The 15,992-nt window shown below is 49.0% G+C and overlaps 1 protein-coding gene across 6 annotated transcripts in view; it reads left to right on the top strand.

The window, feature by feature from the left end:
* Nucleotides 1-7,738: 7,738 nt before the first annotated feature.
* NAV2 (neuron navigator 2) overlaps nt 7,739-15,992 on the top strand; it is a 669,134-nt gene continuing 660,880 nt past the window's right edge. For 4 of the 6 annotated variants that reach the window (XM_086959517.1, XM_086959513.1, XM_086959511.1 and 1 more), the window contains exon 1: nt 8,266-8,643. In XM_086959517.1, coding sequence (XP_086815643.1) covers nt 8,389-8,643 — 255 coding nt within the window. In that variant the 5' untranslated portion in view covers nt 8,266-8,388. Of the gene's footprint in view, nt 8,644-15,992 lie in introns of all 6 variants that reach the window. The other 2 variants (XM_086959512.1, XM_086959519.1) reach the window with 1 other exon arrangement.

Raw genomic sequence — 15,992 nt, 5'->3', positions numbered from 1 at the left:
TCTGTCATCTGCCAGGTTGCTGTTTTCTTTACATACATGTGTATTTCCTAAGGAACTGTTGATATTAAGTTTCTATATATGCATCCATTACTACCGTCGTTTTTTGTGTGTTTGCTGGGAAGCGTTATAAAAAGTGTAGTTCATATCATACAATACAATAATACCAAATCGACTAAATATGGATAAAAAGCGGAGTTTGCCATTCTGGATTTTAAAGTTGTACATCTTATTTTCAGTTAGGCAAATAAAAGCTAAAAATGGAGGGTTTGTATTCTACAGCTCCTGTTGTTTGTCTTATAGCATTTCCTGTTCCAAATGTCTGATTGGGATTTTTCACATTTCCTGAGGCTTGCTGTACACGTGCCAGAGGTTTCTCACAGCAAACTATAAACTACTTTCCCAATTGGTGCCTGTTAGCCGCTCCCACAACAATCCCAGAAGTATACCAGGCTAATAGCAATACCTAGAAACAACACACAATTGAGCATATGATAATTAAATGTCCCCTACCTTTCTGGAGGCTCCTGAGTCTGCAGAGTGGACACTGATAGTGCAGACGATTCTCATCCCCTGGTGACGCTCATCCCCTGGAGGTGCCCAAGCCCAAATGATGCTCAAGCCCAAATGTGGCCCAGGCCCTGGCAATGCCTAAGCCCTAATGATGTCATCCCTTGTGATGCTTATCCCCTAGTGAAGCTCATGCCCAAATTATGCTCATGCCCAAATGAGGCTCAGGCCCTGGCAATGCCGAAGCCCTAATGACGTCATCCCTTGTGATGCTTATCCCCCGGTGATGCTTTCGCCCAAATGATGGTCAGGCCCTGGTGAAGCTCAGGTCCTGGTAATGTTAATCTCCTAATACCAGCAGGCTGGATTGAAGAGGGTGCTTATGTTGGCAGTTGTACGAGAGGCCCGAACAAAAATTCTCACTGAGAATACACAAGGATAGGAAGAAGATGGAAAAGCGGACCTGCAGGTGGCCCATGCCACCTGGTAAAGTATCACCCTGTCTTCTCGAGTAACTAGAACCCAAACATTGACAGCTAATGTTAAAGTAAGTGTTGTATCCTTGTTAACGTTGTAGGAGTGTAAAGGACCAGTTCAGATATGTTGGCATGCTATGGTTCCTCAGAGCCCGGAACCGAGATATCTGCTTTCTATAGGAATGTGGGATTTTATACCCCTAATCGTACAGCCAATTTGAAGGTCAGTGGGGTCAGTGGTTCTGGAGTAACAACTGTAAGTCCTCAAGAGTCACCATTCTGATCAGGGGGAAGCCTTTCGTAGCTGAGAGGGCTACAGTGCAGGTAAACAGCAGAGTTCTGGTTGTGGACAGCTCATGGTCAGGAGAGTCAGTCAGTGGTGCTCATCAGTGTGTATGCCCCCCAGAGATGAACAACAGACTTGAGATGCTCTAGGTCCTCAGAGTGCAGCTTGTGACCTCCTTGACCATTCCGATGGAAGGTGATTTCACCTGCATCATTGAGGCGGATGGCGACACTAGAGCAGACTCTGCAGGGATGGATGTGATGCCCATTCTGCTGTCAACAGTGGTAGTTGAGGCCTCCCTATGGAGCATCATTGAGAGTATGAGGGTGATTTCAAGGAACTACTCATGGAGTCTCCTCAATTGCTCCATGCATCCATGGATTGACTTCTAGTTAACCTTCTCGGATTTAAGTTAGTTTTGAGCTCTTGGGTGGCCACCCATGACACTGACCACCTTCCTTTCCTGTTATTTTTAAAGAGCCCCTTACTGAGTTGATGACCAAAGTCAAATCTGGTTCCCCAAATAATATTTGTCTCCGGCATGTTTCAGAAACCATTTTTTCTGTCTTCCTGGAATAGCTATTTCTCTTCTCAACCTATCCCTCAGCCAGAGCAAGTTCCCACATTCCTTTAAGGAAGTTGTTGTGCTCCCTCTCCAGGGGAGACCCTGCCATATTGAAAAACTATAGACCGAACTCACTGCTTCCTTATTAAGCAAAACTATTAAGAGACCCATGTTGCTCAACATCTATGCTCCTTTTTGGAGGAGTCCGGTTTTCTTGACCCCCATCAGGCTGGCTTTCACCCTGCCTACTACTCCACAGAGACAGTTATTTTCTCTGTAATGGACGATGTGAGGAAAGAAATGGATAACAGCATCACACAGCCACTGCCCTATTAGATCTTTTAGCGTCCTTTGACACAGTCGATCATGCCATTTTGATGGTTTGCAGGGTCCTGCCCTTGACTGGATATCCTCTTTTCTTACAGACCGGTTTCAATCGGTCCATCTCTTCCCTTTTTGCTCAGCTGAGGTCCAATTAAATTGTGGAGTACCCCAAGGATGCTCCTATCCCCTCATTTGTTTAATCTTTATATTCGCCCACTGATTCATTCCCTTCAGGAGTGGAAGGTGAAAATCTAAGACTTGACTGACGATATGCAGCTGATTTCACTATTGAAAAAACCATGGAAACAAATGAATTCTTTAAAAATACCATGCAATACATTCAGGAAGCGATGAATAGTCACGAGTTGAAGTTAAACGCCAACAAAATGGAAATTGTTTTTACAAAAAGCAAACTTTATTAATGGAATCCCTCCTTCTGGCCCTCTGATATGGGTTCTCACCTATGCCTAAGAACGCTCTGAAAAGTCTTAAGGTCCTTGTTGACGAGGATCTTTACTTGAAAAATCAGATAGGAGCAGTGACTTACTCTTGCTTTCTCCAACTCCTGACCATATATGGAAAATTAGGAGATACTTCACGGTGGAAGCTGTCATCCAAATATTCATTTCCTTAGTGATGTCCCAGATGGATTATGCTAACACGCTTAACTGCAGTTGCAATTAGCTCAAAATCAGTTAGATTAGGTTAGGTTTTCAGCAATCGCCCCCCACACCTGAAACTCTCTTCCCCTTGACAGCCAATTATGTGGGATTTAGGAAACTCTTAAATACCTGGCTCTTTAGACAGGCCTATAGCTATCTTTGTTGCTAGTTGCTGCCTCCACTACCTTAGTGCCAAGAGACCTATTGGTGTATGCAGGGTACGAGTTGGGGGTCCACCCGGGTGGACAGCGTCCCCCAACTTTTTTCACAGGGGTGGATGCTTTCCACCCTGCCAAGAAGGCCCACTAAAAAAGATGCTTAATACGTCCAGGCGTAATTTTCAAACACCGGGACACATTCAGCAGCGCCTGCACGTTGTTGTCTGCTTTAGATCACAACAACGTGCAGGCGTGACGGGGCTCTCTTATTTATGACTTCTACTGGGATACTCGGCCATAACAAAGGGCAAGTCCCCTTTTGTAGGAGTTTCCTGGCTGGCAGCAGTCAGGAGCCTCACACCTGATGCAAATGCAGCAGAGGGGAAACAAAGGCTTGCACCTTGTTAGCACTTCACACATACTTAGGAGAGGCAGCTTTTCACTTTGTTCAGGCTCTGTTTAGGAGATTTGCATGCACTTTTAGAACGTCAGATGTGTAGATCTTTCCCAGTATTTGAACAAAATAAATTGCATTTAAATACGTTTATTTCCCTTGAGGAGGCATTGTAATAATTTAAATATCACTATTTCTTTTAAAGCACTATGGCTATAGAAAGCTTAACGCTGACAAAAGGTAACATTGTTTTATATGTAGCGTACAAAAGGGTGAATCTTCTGGATGAATCAGGAGGGTTTGCAAGTATACTCGAAATGTGCTCAAAATTACTCATTATAAACCTGCTAAACATATATGTGAGGGCTTAAGATCTGATATCACTTCTTGTGATTCCAGTTCCTGGGATGTCACGCGCTGTGAAGTCACATGTTGCGATGCCGTGCGCTGCGATGCCACTTGAATACTTATTAACTAGGTTAGCCCCCCACTTCATTTTTTAGGACTTTTGCCCCTGGTGTATGTGCGCTCTGTAAGTTTCCTATAACATAACATCCACAGAGCAATCATTTTTGAGGGCGATCTCACAGGGAAGTTCCTCCTAGCCCACATTCCTGGAAGATGGTCTGTACACTGCTGAGAAATAAAGAGTGAGGGCAGACCTTAGAGTTGGGTATGTAGAGTGGAGTTGAATGAAGGACCTTTTCACCGTACTGAAATATAGTGGGAATGGGTGAAGGGCAGGTTGCGAACCACAACCGAGAACCTTAAGAAGGATGAGAAATGTAAATTGTTGTTCTTTGAGAAACTTCACTCATTTCACACCACATTAGTGGAGCTTCAGGACTCAGAGGGAAGTTTTCAAAATGGGAAGGAGCAAATCATGAGAGCCAATGCCAACTTTTGTGATGAACTCTACTCAGCGAAGTCATCTGAGAGAGATGAGGTGCAGTTTCCTGGGGGTATCTTAGACAGAGGGGTTACGGGGCCTCAATACATCCTTAACACTGGATGACCTGTACCTAACAGGGATGACCTCCAAGTGAGCCAAGACCCACCGAAGGGATGGCCTTCCAATATAGCCTAACCAGACCAGACCTGCAAGAGGTCTACTGGGAAATGAAATACCAGTATTTGTAAAGCGCACACCTACTTCCGAAGTGGTGTCCTGGCACTGGGGGCCCTCGGGAAGATTAAGCAAGCTATTGCCCATGGTCAGATGGTGCTGGGCTAACCAGCCGCTGGCACTGGGGATCGCACCGTGAACCCCGTAGACCGGAGTCAGGGACCCTGGCCGCTGCTCAACAAATGGCTAAAACAGGGTAGTATGCCGCAGTTCCTATGGGACAGCATTATGGAACTTTTTTTTTAACCCGAAGGAAAAGAGAAAGAGAAGACCTCAAGAATTGGGGCCCAGTCTCGCTGCCCAGTGTGGACCACAGAATCCTCGCAAAGATAATGACTATCCTCATAAAGAAGGTGGGTCGCAATTAGTCCTTTCTGACCAGTCCTGCTTGATTCCAAGAGGGCAAAACATGAACAGCCAGGCTGTGGTTCAGGACTCACTGAGTATGTCAGAGACCAGGTTGGAGCCTACCGTACCTGGTGGGAGCAGCCAGGTTCACCTGCACTGAAGCAGACACACAGCAGCAGTGGTCGCTTCGTGCCAGCTGGCGGCAGAGCATAGTGGATTGGAAGAAAGGGGGTGAATTGCAGGGGCTGCTGGGGATTTTGCCTTAGTAGCCGCTCTTCTTCCCAGCAGTTCTGTTCAGCATAGTGTTACCTGGTAGCCCCTGCCCTCTCCACGCTCCATTAGTATCATGAATTCCAAAGGAGCAGGGCTGCAGGCAGCAGCAATGAGAGGCCTGGTCATGGACTGACCATCCCTCCTTGTGAATTGAACTCCAGCTTTTTTGATCCCCTGCACGCCTACCCCTGGAGGCCAAAAATGTCTTGAGGCAAGTCAGCGTGCAGCACTGTGTTATAGGAGACAATGGGCCCCCTCTTTGATGCTTTCGTGCTATCCTACAAGGTACTGGACACCGTACAGGTGTGATGAAGGTGTCTGAAGTGGTATCAGTAGCACCGACACATAACAAAGGCAGATCCCGGCAACTGTAGATTGACCGTCCGAAGGGCCGGACTGAAGAGCTAAAGCAGACCTGGCAAAAATGCTCAAACCAACCTTGCTCTCTTCATCTCCTTGCGCAATCCCTCTCTTTCTATCCATCCATTCTTTCTCTCCCCTTCTCGCCTCCCTCTCGGTTTGCTTTCTCTCTACCTTCCCCCTCTCTCTATCTCTCAAAGCCTCCCTGTGCCTGCTCTAATTAACCTCCGGGTGCTGTGGAAAAAGGCACAGACTTTAGGAGTGGTCTACTGCCCTCAAAACCAGTCTCCAGGGGTTCCGGCAGGGCTTTAAGTGGGCCAGGTCTCACCGGGTTGGAGCACCGGCAATTTTTTAAAGGGGGCCTCGAATCGGGTCTCTATTTTGTTCCCGGGCACCGGCGGACTGTTTTTTTCCGGACTGCAGTGACAGCTGGCACATCGATGTGCGCGTGCTCACACTGCTCACTTCTCACTAGTGGAGAAGTTACAGCATGACGTCATGCCAGGCAAGTGTTCATGGGAAAGGGAAATCCTTTAAAGAGAGTCTTTTTCTCTCTGGATTTCCCATCTCTTTTTAAAACTCGGGGGCCGCAACATCGTCATGACGTCACCAGGGATTTAAGTGGAAGCTTTTTCAATATTTTATACAAGCCATAGTTGCTGCTGCTTATTAATCTTATGTAACTCACAACCATTGACAAAGCGAATAGTCCTGACGTCTCGTAGACATGATATTACCTGTTGTATCATATATATAGATGCAATGACAGAAACAGCCAAATACATGTCGGGCGGCATACTATGCTAAGCACCGATTTTTAGCTTATGTGTTTTTAAGCCACACTCTTAATTACATTGGCCACGCCCCTTTAAGAGACCCCCCGTTTTTTCATCCCACTTAAAGCTCTGGGTTTCGGCCCACCTGGGAAATGCCAGTGTAATTAAAAGCTTGTCCGGCCCTGACCATTCGGCATTATTGGAAACTTTCTTATATTTCAGATCAGAAGAATGTGAGGGAGAATGTCGCTCAATATCTAAATAAGGTATATAGGTGAGGAAGAACAAAGTTATAATCTCGGCTCCCCCACATGGTATCATCCTAGGGGACATCTTTTCCCCTTTTTCTGCTTTATTTACAAAAAATGGTGCATGTTCAGCCAATGAGGTCACATTTCTCGACTTTGGCCTGTTTATTAATTGCGGGTTTTCCCTCCTAGTGTGGGCTCCTAGTATGGGTAAAATAATGGCCTGTTTTATGACCTATTAGACACACCTTTACTTGGTGTCACCGTTCGTTCTGTAGGTAATTCTTTTTGGTTGTGTTATCTGCGGTGTTGGTGACCCTCTGTGCGCATGTAAGCAATAAACACTGGTTTACTTTCATATACCAAACAAATGGGGCTGTGTGGCACTCTGTTTGTGATCCTTTGAAGTATGTAATCCAATTGTCGTTTGCAATGTTTGATACTTGGGTGCTGGTGGGATTACACGTATTTCCCCTGATGAAGTGCGGTTCGCACAAAATGCATAGGGATTATGAAATACACTTGTGAATATCTGTTTGGATTGTAAAAAAATCATTTTGAAGATGAGTCATTTATCATGGGGAAAAAAAGAATTGAATTGAAGATTGAGCTGTGATGTAACAGCGAGAAACACATAACATTTGTGAAATATGAATAAACAAATTTGAACCTTAATCCTTTCTGGATATACATTTGTTTACTTTGAATCAAAAAAGTGAAGATGTATTTATCTCCCAAAGGAGTGCAGTTGGGTCTACTGTCAGGTTTGACAGTACAGACACAGGATATTACTTTCATATACCACCAGTGCCAGGCGAAGTGGTGCCCTGCGTTACAGAAGTGGACACAGAAACACAGGCTAGCTCTGCAGTTTCATAAAATGCACCCTCTCCTTCCAGTCATCTGGAACTCTTCCAGGCGGCTGGTGTTTTTCTTTGAATTTGAAACCAGGTAGTATTTTCCAGCGTCATCTTCCCCTGCCCTCGTGGAACTGCAGACCGGGCTCCTGTCTTTTTTTGTGCGCTTTTCCAGCAGCAGCAGCAGGGCGAGGGAGTTTTCTGCCAGTCAGTGGAGGGGCTGAAGCCACGCCCCTCTTGCAGAGATATTTTGTTCCTGATTTGAGACGGGAGAGCCAATGGGCGCGGGCTGCATCCTGCTCTACTGTAGTGTCAGCTCGACAGCTCCTTCCCCAGCCCGACCCCCGCAGCAGCCTCCTCGCCGCCTGGCTGTCACCAGCAGGGTGGCACACGCGCCATGACCCCTCTGCGTAAAAAGATGCCGCGTCGCTTCCACTCCTGACTGCGGCTCCTGCGGCAGCCTGTGGCTCGGGCCACCACAGCTGGCTCTCTGCTGCTGCCACCTTGCCCTGCCTGCTGCTTGGCACCAGTAATGCCGAGGCGAGGGCGCTTGGCTGTCTTGGGCGCAGTTATCCAAGGACACCGCGCATTAACGCACTAAGCCACAGATGCCTCTTGGACAAGGCTGAAGAAAGACACCCTAAGCTGGAAATCCGGGCTGAGCCCCCTCTCGCCTCCCTCTCGGTGGATCAGGGAACATATGTTGCGTGCAGCAGGTCCTTGCCTTCCTTCCCAAGAAACTGCCTCACTTTCGGAAATGCCGTGGCATGGTAATGAGGTGAAAAGTCTCTTTTTCCCATGAGCAGGAAAAAACATAGCATCAGACTCCGAAAATGGAATGAACATGAGCAGGGGCGCACGGAGGGATTCCCCGAGCCAGTTATCCATCGACATTCTTTGCGGTTTCGGCTCCCCAGTCTAACTGGGGGCTTCTTTTGGTATTCAAACAATATTTCTCCTAACTGGACAGATCGCTTGGCTTGCACTAGCTTGGTGACCAAGTTGTGTCGCGAAATCCGCAGGAGAAAATGCCAGCCATCCTGGTGGCTTCTAAGATGAAGTCGGGGCTCCCCAAACCCGTACACAGCGCGACGCCCATCCCACAGGTGCTCACCCGGACCATCCCTCAGCCCTGCTATTTGAAGTTGGGGGGCAAGGTGGAGGTGGCCAAGCCCTTGTGTGTCAGCCAACTCCCGCTCAAGCCTGCACATGGACAGGAGATTGCAGTGGACGGCCCCCTCTTCCGGAAGACCAGCTCCATCGAGAATGGCTTTGATACTCAGGTGAGCAACAGCGCGCGCGACCCCTTATAGTCAGGGGGACCACTGGAATTATGCGGCAGCGGAGGGCCACATTATGCGGCAGAGTTCCGAAAAATTATGTGGCAAGAAAAGGCAAATTATGTGGCACTGTGAAACATATTGTTTGATAGTATTACATCATTATTTTGTGAATTGTAAACTTGTGATCACTGTCTTTTAGTTGCACCTTTTTAGTGCCAGTTTAACACCCAAATATAGCAATAAGCAACAGAAAGGTGACCAGCCCAACTCTGCAGAGGGTCTTCCACTGCGCTGCAAAACATGTCGCTGTGTTATTTAGTCACTTTTGAACCGTTTGACCCAAAAGCACATTTTTGTTTTGTTAAAATCTGCAGATTATGCAGCAGGTGGTGGATTATTTGGCAAACGTGGCAAATCTATAATTATGTGGAAATCGCAGCACAATCGCATATTTCCAGTGGCCTTGCTAATGGGCCTGGCAGTCATGTCTAAGGGTATTGAAATTCACTCAAAAGAAAGCTTATTTTCAGTTTCCTTATTTAAAAATACATATAGTCAGAGAAAAATATAATTTAAACCGGTGTCCCTCGTTTGTTGAACCTAGGAAGGCTTAGCTGGGGTTCAAACCTGTGACCTCCTGGTTAGTGACTTCTCTGTCCCCCCTGGGCTAGCTCGTTAGCATGCAGGTTGTAAGGCGTGCTGATACGGGGTGCCTACCTTTTTGTGCATTTTTGTTAATAAAATATATTTGTGGTGCAACTGGTTTAAAAAAAAGTATTTTTTATTCAGAAGCAGGCTGTCACATACTTGAAATGGGGAAATGCAGGACACGCCAGCCATTGTGTCCGAAAGGTCAGCAGGGTAGGGGCCGAGTCAGTCAAAGACTTGTAACTACCCAAGCCTTGCTAGCCTTCAGGAACCCTGCGTGTGAAGCATCCCCCCCTTCATAATGGTTGAGCCTGCTCTGCCAGCCTGCTGTGTGCTAGTATTCTGATGTCTGATCGTTTCCATCTGTCCATGACTCTCTCTTTCATTCCCCTCCAATTGGTGCCTCTTGAGACGGTAGCTGTCTCTTAGCTCTCTACCGAAGAGAGAGGATTGTTCTCTCAACAGTTGGGCGCATCTGGTGACTGCAGTAGAGAGCGTCGTCTGAGAGCTGCAGCCTTCCTGATTGCTGCACAAGTGTATATTTAGAGGTAACGAGAATTGATTGGCCTGCTATGAGCATGCTGCCTGCCTGCGCTCTGCTAGTGTGCATTTGAAAGGTTGCGGTCGCAGGATTGTTTATATGGCACTATGTTGCACGTATATCAGAGTTTTCAAAGTCAGACGCGAGTTGTCATGTTGGGAAGTGTGCCAGTTTTCATTAACACTGCCCGTTTCCCACCTTGTCCCACTGATTTGCTTAATTTGAATGCTCGCCCTGTTTCGTGATGGCTTGTTGGGAGGTAGGCAGCCTGGGTCGCCAATGGGTTGACCTAGTTGCCTTGCAGCCTGGGTCGGCAATGGGTTGCCCTCGCTGCCTTGCAGCCTGGGTCGCCAACGGGTTGCCCTAGCTGCCTTGCAGCCTGGGTCGCCAATGGGTTGCCCTTGCTGCCTTGCAGCCTGGGTCGCCAATGGGTTGCCCTCGCCTCCTTGCAGCCTGGGTCGCCAATGGGTTGCCCTCGCCTTCTTGATTGTAGGATATGCAGCACTTTCCAGGCTGGTAGGCAGCACAGTGCTGAGACACAGAGAATCAGTCTGGCCTTACTCATGTTCCCGTGGGGAGATGCCACAGTCACCATCTGTGCTGAACAGGCCGACCTCTGCACGTGGAAGACTGCCAGTTAATGCCGCCAGCATGGATATCTTGGCTCAAACTCCTACAGCAAGCAGTATGAAGGAGGAAATTGAATGGTCAACGCTAGTCACTGTTATGCCACTCGGTGTGTTAAAATAAACATAATCTGACTCATTTAGGAAATCAGACTTAAAAAAGCACAACGCACTGCTATGTCTGCGCTGTGTTTATGCCAGCTCGGCCTTCCAACGACGACCAGATGTGCAAAATCACCAGTCTGGAATCTCTTTGGCTCGGTCTCTCGATCTGATGGTGCATGTGAAAGTGCAGAGGGGCCTGCTTGTTAATAGCAAGGGCTGGCTGTGCTGCTCTCAATTGAGACTTCTCATTGATGTACAGTTTGTGAAACACTAGGATGTGACCGGGAGACACAAATGGAAGATGGGCCATGAATAGCCTGTTGAGTGCCCTGAGCAGTACCCACAGAATTTTCACTATCAAGGTTCATACCTTCTCTTTGTGGTTTCTTCAACCGTACGGCTCGTCTACATAAAGAGTTGTTTTGCCTTCCCCAAACTTGGATATAAATGGAAGTGAACAGGTGGCAGTCTATGCTGCTGTGATGATATCCCCTCGCCTTTATCCTCACTTGTCAAAATTGGTGGCAAAGCTGCCATATATCAGTCTTTACTGCCGTAGTGATATCCGCTTCCCCATATAATACCTCTCTGAGATAAAAAACAATGCTCTCACGTGCAGCTTTTTGATTCTGGAGTAGTTGAAATTTTGAGGCCACTATTGAGCTTCCATCGAAGTATGCTAACAGGAATGGATCTAAGAGGCGCCGCTTCATAAACAAATTCTTGTCCAGTCAAACCTAAGTTCTTGACTTTGTGGACCCGTTCAGGGAGAGAACCCAAGGTCTTAGGCCAGAGCTGTGGCCCGAAAGTAGTGGGTTCTTTCCTAACACCATAATCTCTTCTCGCCATGAAGATTTAGTGAGCTGAAATTCATCCAGGTAAAGTCTCGACCCAGGCAGGAGTTCAAGGCCTCGGAGTTGTGTCCCTAAGCAGATGACAAAAGAAAACATAATTTGGGTGTAGTGCATAGGAATACAGGGTAAGGCCGCAGCTTTCCACCAAGTCCACAAGAGGGCGGATGTAGGTATTAAAGAGCATCGGACTCAAGGCTGATCCCTGAGGGCCACCCGAAGTAAGGGCATATGATTTTGAAGTGGAACAGGCAGAGAAGTCTTGGAAAGTGTGACCTATTAGAAAGGAGGAGATCCCGGATAAGGCTGTTTATTGGACACCCATGTTTGTCAATCTTTCTAGACGAGCGGTATACAACACCGTATCAAAAGCAGCACTGAGATTGAGTAAGATCAGCGCAGCTGTTTCGCCTCATCCAGGAGCCATCTCAGATGTTCCGTGACTCCCAGGAGGGCATTTTCTGCTCCACTGGGGCTTAGGCATGGTATGCTAACATCTGTGCATTTTGGGACACTTACGTAGCTTGCACCATACCCACACTTTGGTACCAGAGGACTGCACAAGAAGTGGAAACAACAGCTGTACAAAATTACTCACACATGATAAACAGTTTTTCATCTAAGGATGCATTGTGTATTTTGCTGCACCGTTAGTGCTGGATAGTAACCAGTGGTGGTTGTGGCATCAGAACAAGTTTGGCTTGGCCATAGAAGGGTGAGGGGAGGTTGAACTAGTGAGGCAGAGTCTGTGTGACAATTATTGGCAGGGAGACTCTGTGCCCCTCTATAGATTGAAGGCAATATTTGCAGAGGAGGTAGGAGGTGGAATACAGAGGAAATGTTTAATAAGATTAACGGGAGGAAAGGGAGAGTGGCAGTGCATAAATATGCCTGGAAGGAAGAAATTGAGACCCTCTGTTCTGTGTTAACTGACTGCATTTGTAGGAGCCTCCTGCTGTAGGAATTCTGAGCACACCAGGTGTCTCTAAGGAGTGTTTACCTGCCCGGCGAAGGAGCCTGTGGGGAGTAACATGGAGAAGGATCAGCCAGAGTGAGGGTTACAGGATTGTTGAATATGAGCAGTGCCCCCCTTTTCTCCGTTATTTTAATGGAGCAAAGAGCTGTATCAGTCTATTCGACTGTGAGCTGGGATGCAGGTGAGACACCTGAATTCCAATGCAGCCCACTGCACATTTTTTCCCTCCCATGCATGTTCAATCAATCAATTAGCATTTGTAGAGCGCAACACTGTAAGCCCTAGGGGTATCTGGGCGCTGTGTCTCCATCGAAAATCCAGGTTTTGAGTCTCTTGCTGAAGTCTGTCAGTGAGGGGACTGTACGGAGCTGGAGGGGAAGGTCGTTCCAGGTCATGGCAGCGATGTAGGAGAAGAAGCGGCCGACACCGTGGCTGCGACAGATGAGGGGGTGTTGCACTCAGATGTACCACGCCCATATCTTCACCCCTTCAACGTGGGGCTAATTCCCCCGTGTTGCGGGGGGGAGGGGCTGCGCGTGGCGCCGCAGTTCTCATGACGAGTCCAGCTCATCATACTGCACAGTGGAGCGGTGTTCATGACGAGCTGGACTCTTCATGACTCCGCCCACTCCTTTAGAACACCCGCACAGGCGGGAAATGCGCCGCGCGTGGGAGGCGTCGCAGCAGCATGACGAGTCCAGCTCGTCATGAGCACAAGACCACTGTGCAGCATGACGAGCTGTACTCGTCATGAGCATGGAAAGGGTTAAAACATATACCCTGAAGCCAGGAAACCACCATAAGGTATGGTCCATCAATCATGAAGTTTTAAAAAATTTTTATTTAGGAAATTGATGATCCTATTACTTGTTTCCACTTTTGTGTGGGTGCCCTCCCTCAAGTGCCAAGATGGTAAAGATACCGTCCCTCTACGATCAAGAAAAGCAAAGCACTTGAAAAGGCCACCCACCATAGGAAAAATCGGTCCTCTCACCGAGCCCTGCAGCTCTGCGCGTCACCAAAAATAGGCTACAACGTTCTCTTGTTTGATGATGTCAGCAGGGCTTATGAGGTTTATTGTGACATCATTCCCCGAACATCCCTACTAAAGGATTATTGGACTTTGATTGGCATGTTAGGAGTCGTCGCCACTGTACTACTGACTTGTAAACAGGCATGTGCAAATGTTTCTGTCAAGTCATGGTAATCTTTCAAAATTCCCGAATTTCGAGTTATGTGGAATTTGCACAATTTTCAGAATGTCACATTTTGTGTCATTTTATCCTGCAGTGGGCTAGTTTAAGTGGCAAAAACGCCTTGTTGATATATTTTCGAACTTAACAAGACATTTTATCCTCAAGCACATCTCCTTCAGCCACGCCAACCGGACTCCACTGGACCGACCACAGCTGCGTCCACTTCAGCTTCAGAAGAACTACGACCCACCACCACCCGCAACAGGTCCCCTGCCGAAGCTGGAGCAAGATCACCTCCGAGCAGCTCACCGCCTCCCTCAGCCACAACACTCCGACCAGCACAACGGACCCCAACGAAGCAGCCAACAACCTCACCAAGTGGCTGACCACCTGCGCCGATGACCTCGCACCACTTAAGAACCCTCCCAGCAGACCCGGCAACAAGAAAACCCCATGGTTCACAGACGAACTCAAGGAATCCAAGAAGAACTGCCGCACCCTCGAGAAAGCCTGGCGGCTCCACCACACCACAGACAACAGGGCCGCCCTCAAGCACGCCATCCGCAAACACCATCAGCTGATCCGCGCCACCAAGAAGACGGCACTCAAAGAACGACTGGACAACAACACCCACGACAGCAAGGAACTCTTCAGCATTGTCAAAGAGTTCTCCAACCCCAGCGCAGGAAACAACGACATCACTCCCTCGCAAGACCTCTACAACTGACTCGCCTCGTTCTTCCACCGCAAGATCGCCGACATACACAACAGCTTCGACGCACAGACCACGCACCATACCACCGAACCAGCGCCCGCCACCACCACCCTCTGCAACTGGACCCCGATCAGCACCGAAGACACCACCCGCACGATGAACTCCATCCACTCCGATTACCAACCAACCCCTGCCCGCACAACGTCTTCAACAAGGCCGACTCCATCATCGCACCCCATCTCCGAGACACCATCAACTCCTCCTTCCACACCGCCACCTTCCCGGAGAGCTGGAAGGACGCCGAGCTGACCGCCCTCCTGAAGAAACCAACGGCGGACCCCACCGACCTCAAGGACTACCGTCTCATCTCGCTCCTTCCTTTTCCAGCCAAAGTCATCGAGAAGACCGTCAACAAACAGCTTGCCGCCTTCCTTGAGACGAACGGATCCCTCGACCCCTCGCAGTCCGGGTTTCGGGCCAACAACGGGGAAACAGCGGCCCTCATCCTCCTGGACCTCTCTGCAGCATTCAACACCGTCTGCCACCGCACCCTAGTGAAGCGCCTCAGCAACATCGGGATCCGAGAGAAAGCGCCGGAGTGGATCATCTTGTTCCTCACCGGAAGAACCCAGAGAGTCCGCCTCTCTCCGTTCAGATCCGAGGCCACCGAAGTCATCTGCGGCGTACCACAAGGATGTTCACTCAGCCCTACCCTCTTCAACGTCTACATGAGCCCCCTCGCTGCCATCGCACGCCAGCACAACCTCAACATCATCTCCTACGCCGACGACACCCAGCTCATCCTCTCCCTCACCAACGACCCCACTACCGCCAGAGCCAACCTACACGAAGGGATGAAAGACGTCGCCGACTGGATGAGAAACAGCCGCCTTAAACTGAACTCAGACAAGACGGAAGTCCTCACCCTGGGATCATCACCCTCCGCCTGGGACGACTCCTGGTGGCCCGCGGCCCTGGGCACCGCTCCCAAACCTACGGACCACGCACGAAACCTGGGCTTCATCCTGGACTCCTCCCTGTCAATGACCAGACAAGTCAACGCCGTCTCAGCCTCGTGCTTCAACACCCTGCGCATGCTCCGCAAGATCTTCAGATGGATCCCCACGGAAACCAGGAAGACCATCACCCAGGCACTCGTCACCAGCCGACTAGACTACGGGAACACCCTCTACGCCGGAACCGCAGCCAAACTTCAAAAAAGACTCCAACGCATCCAGAACGCCTCCGCACGACTCATCCTCGACATCCCCCGACACAGCCACATCACCGGACACCTGAGAGACCTGCACTGGCTCCCCGTCAGCAAGAGAATCACGTTCAGACTCCTCACTTACGCACACAAGGCTTTCCACAACCTGGGCCCCAAGTACCTCAACGACCGCATGACCTAATACACGCCCACCCACCAGCTACGATCGACCAGCCACGCACTCGCCACCGTACCACGCATCCGCAGAGCCACCGCCGGAGGAAGATCCTTCTCCTACCTGGCAGCCAAGACTTGGAACTCCCTCCCCACCCACCTTCGGCGAACCCAAGACCATCTCTCCTTCAGGAAGCAGCTCAAGACATGGCTGTTCGAGCAGTAACTTACCCCTCCCCCAGCGCCTTGAGACCCTCCCGGGTGAGTAGCGCGCTATACAAATGCCGTGATTGATTGATTGATTGAT

This window comes from Lissotriton vulgaris, chromosome 2_2 (genome assembly GCF_964263255.1).
Source record: "Lissotriton vulgaris chromosome 2_2, aLisVul1.2, whole genome shotgun sequence".
Taxonomy (NCBI): Eukaryota; Metazoa; Chordata; class Amphibia; order Caudata; family Salamandridae; genus Lissotriton; species Lissotriton vulgaris.
Note: the sequence above shows the minus strand (reverse complement) of the source record. Positions and strands in the feature narration are given on the sequence as shown.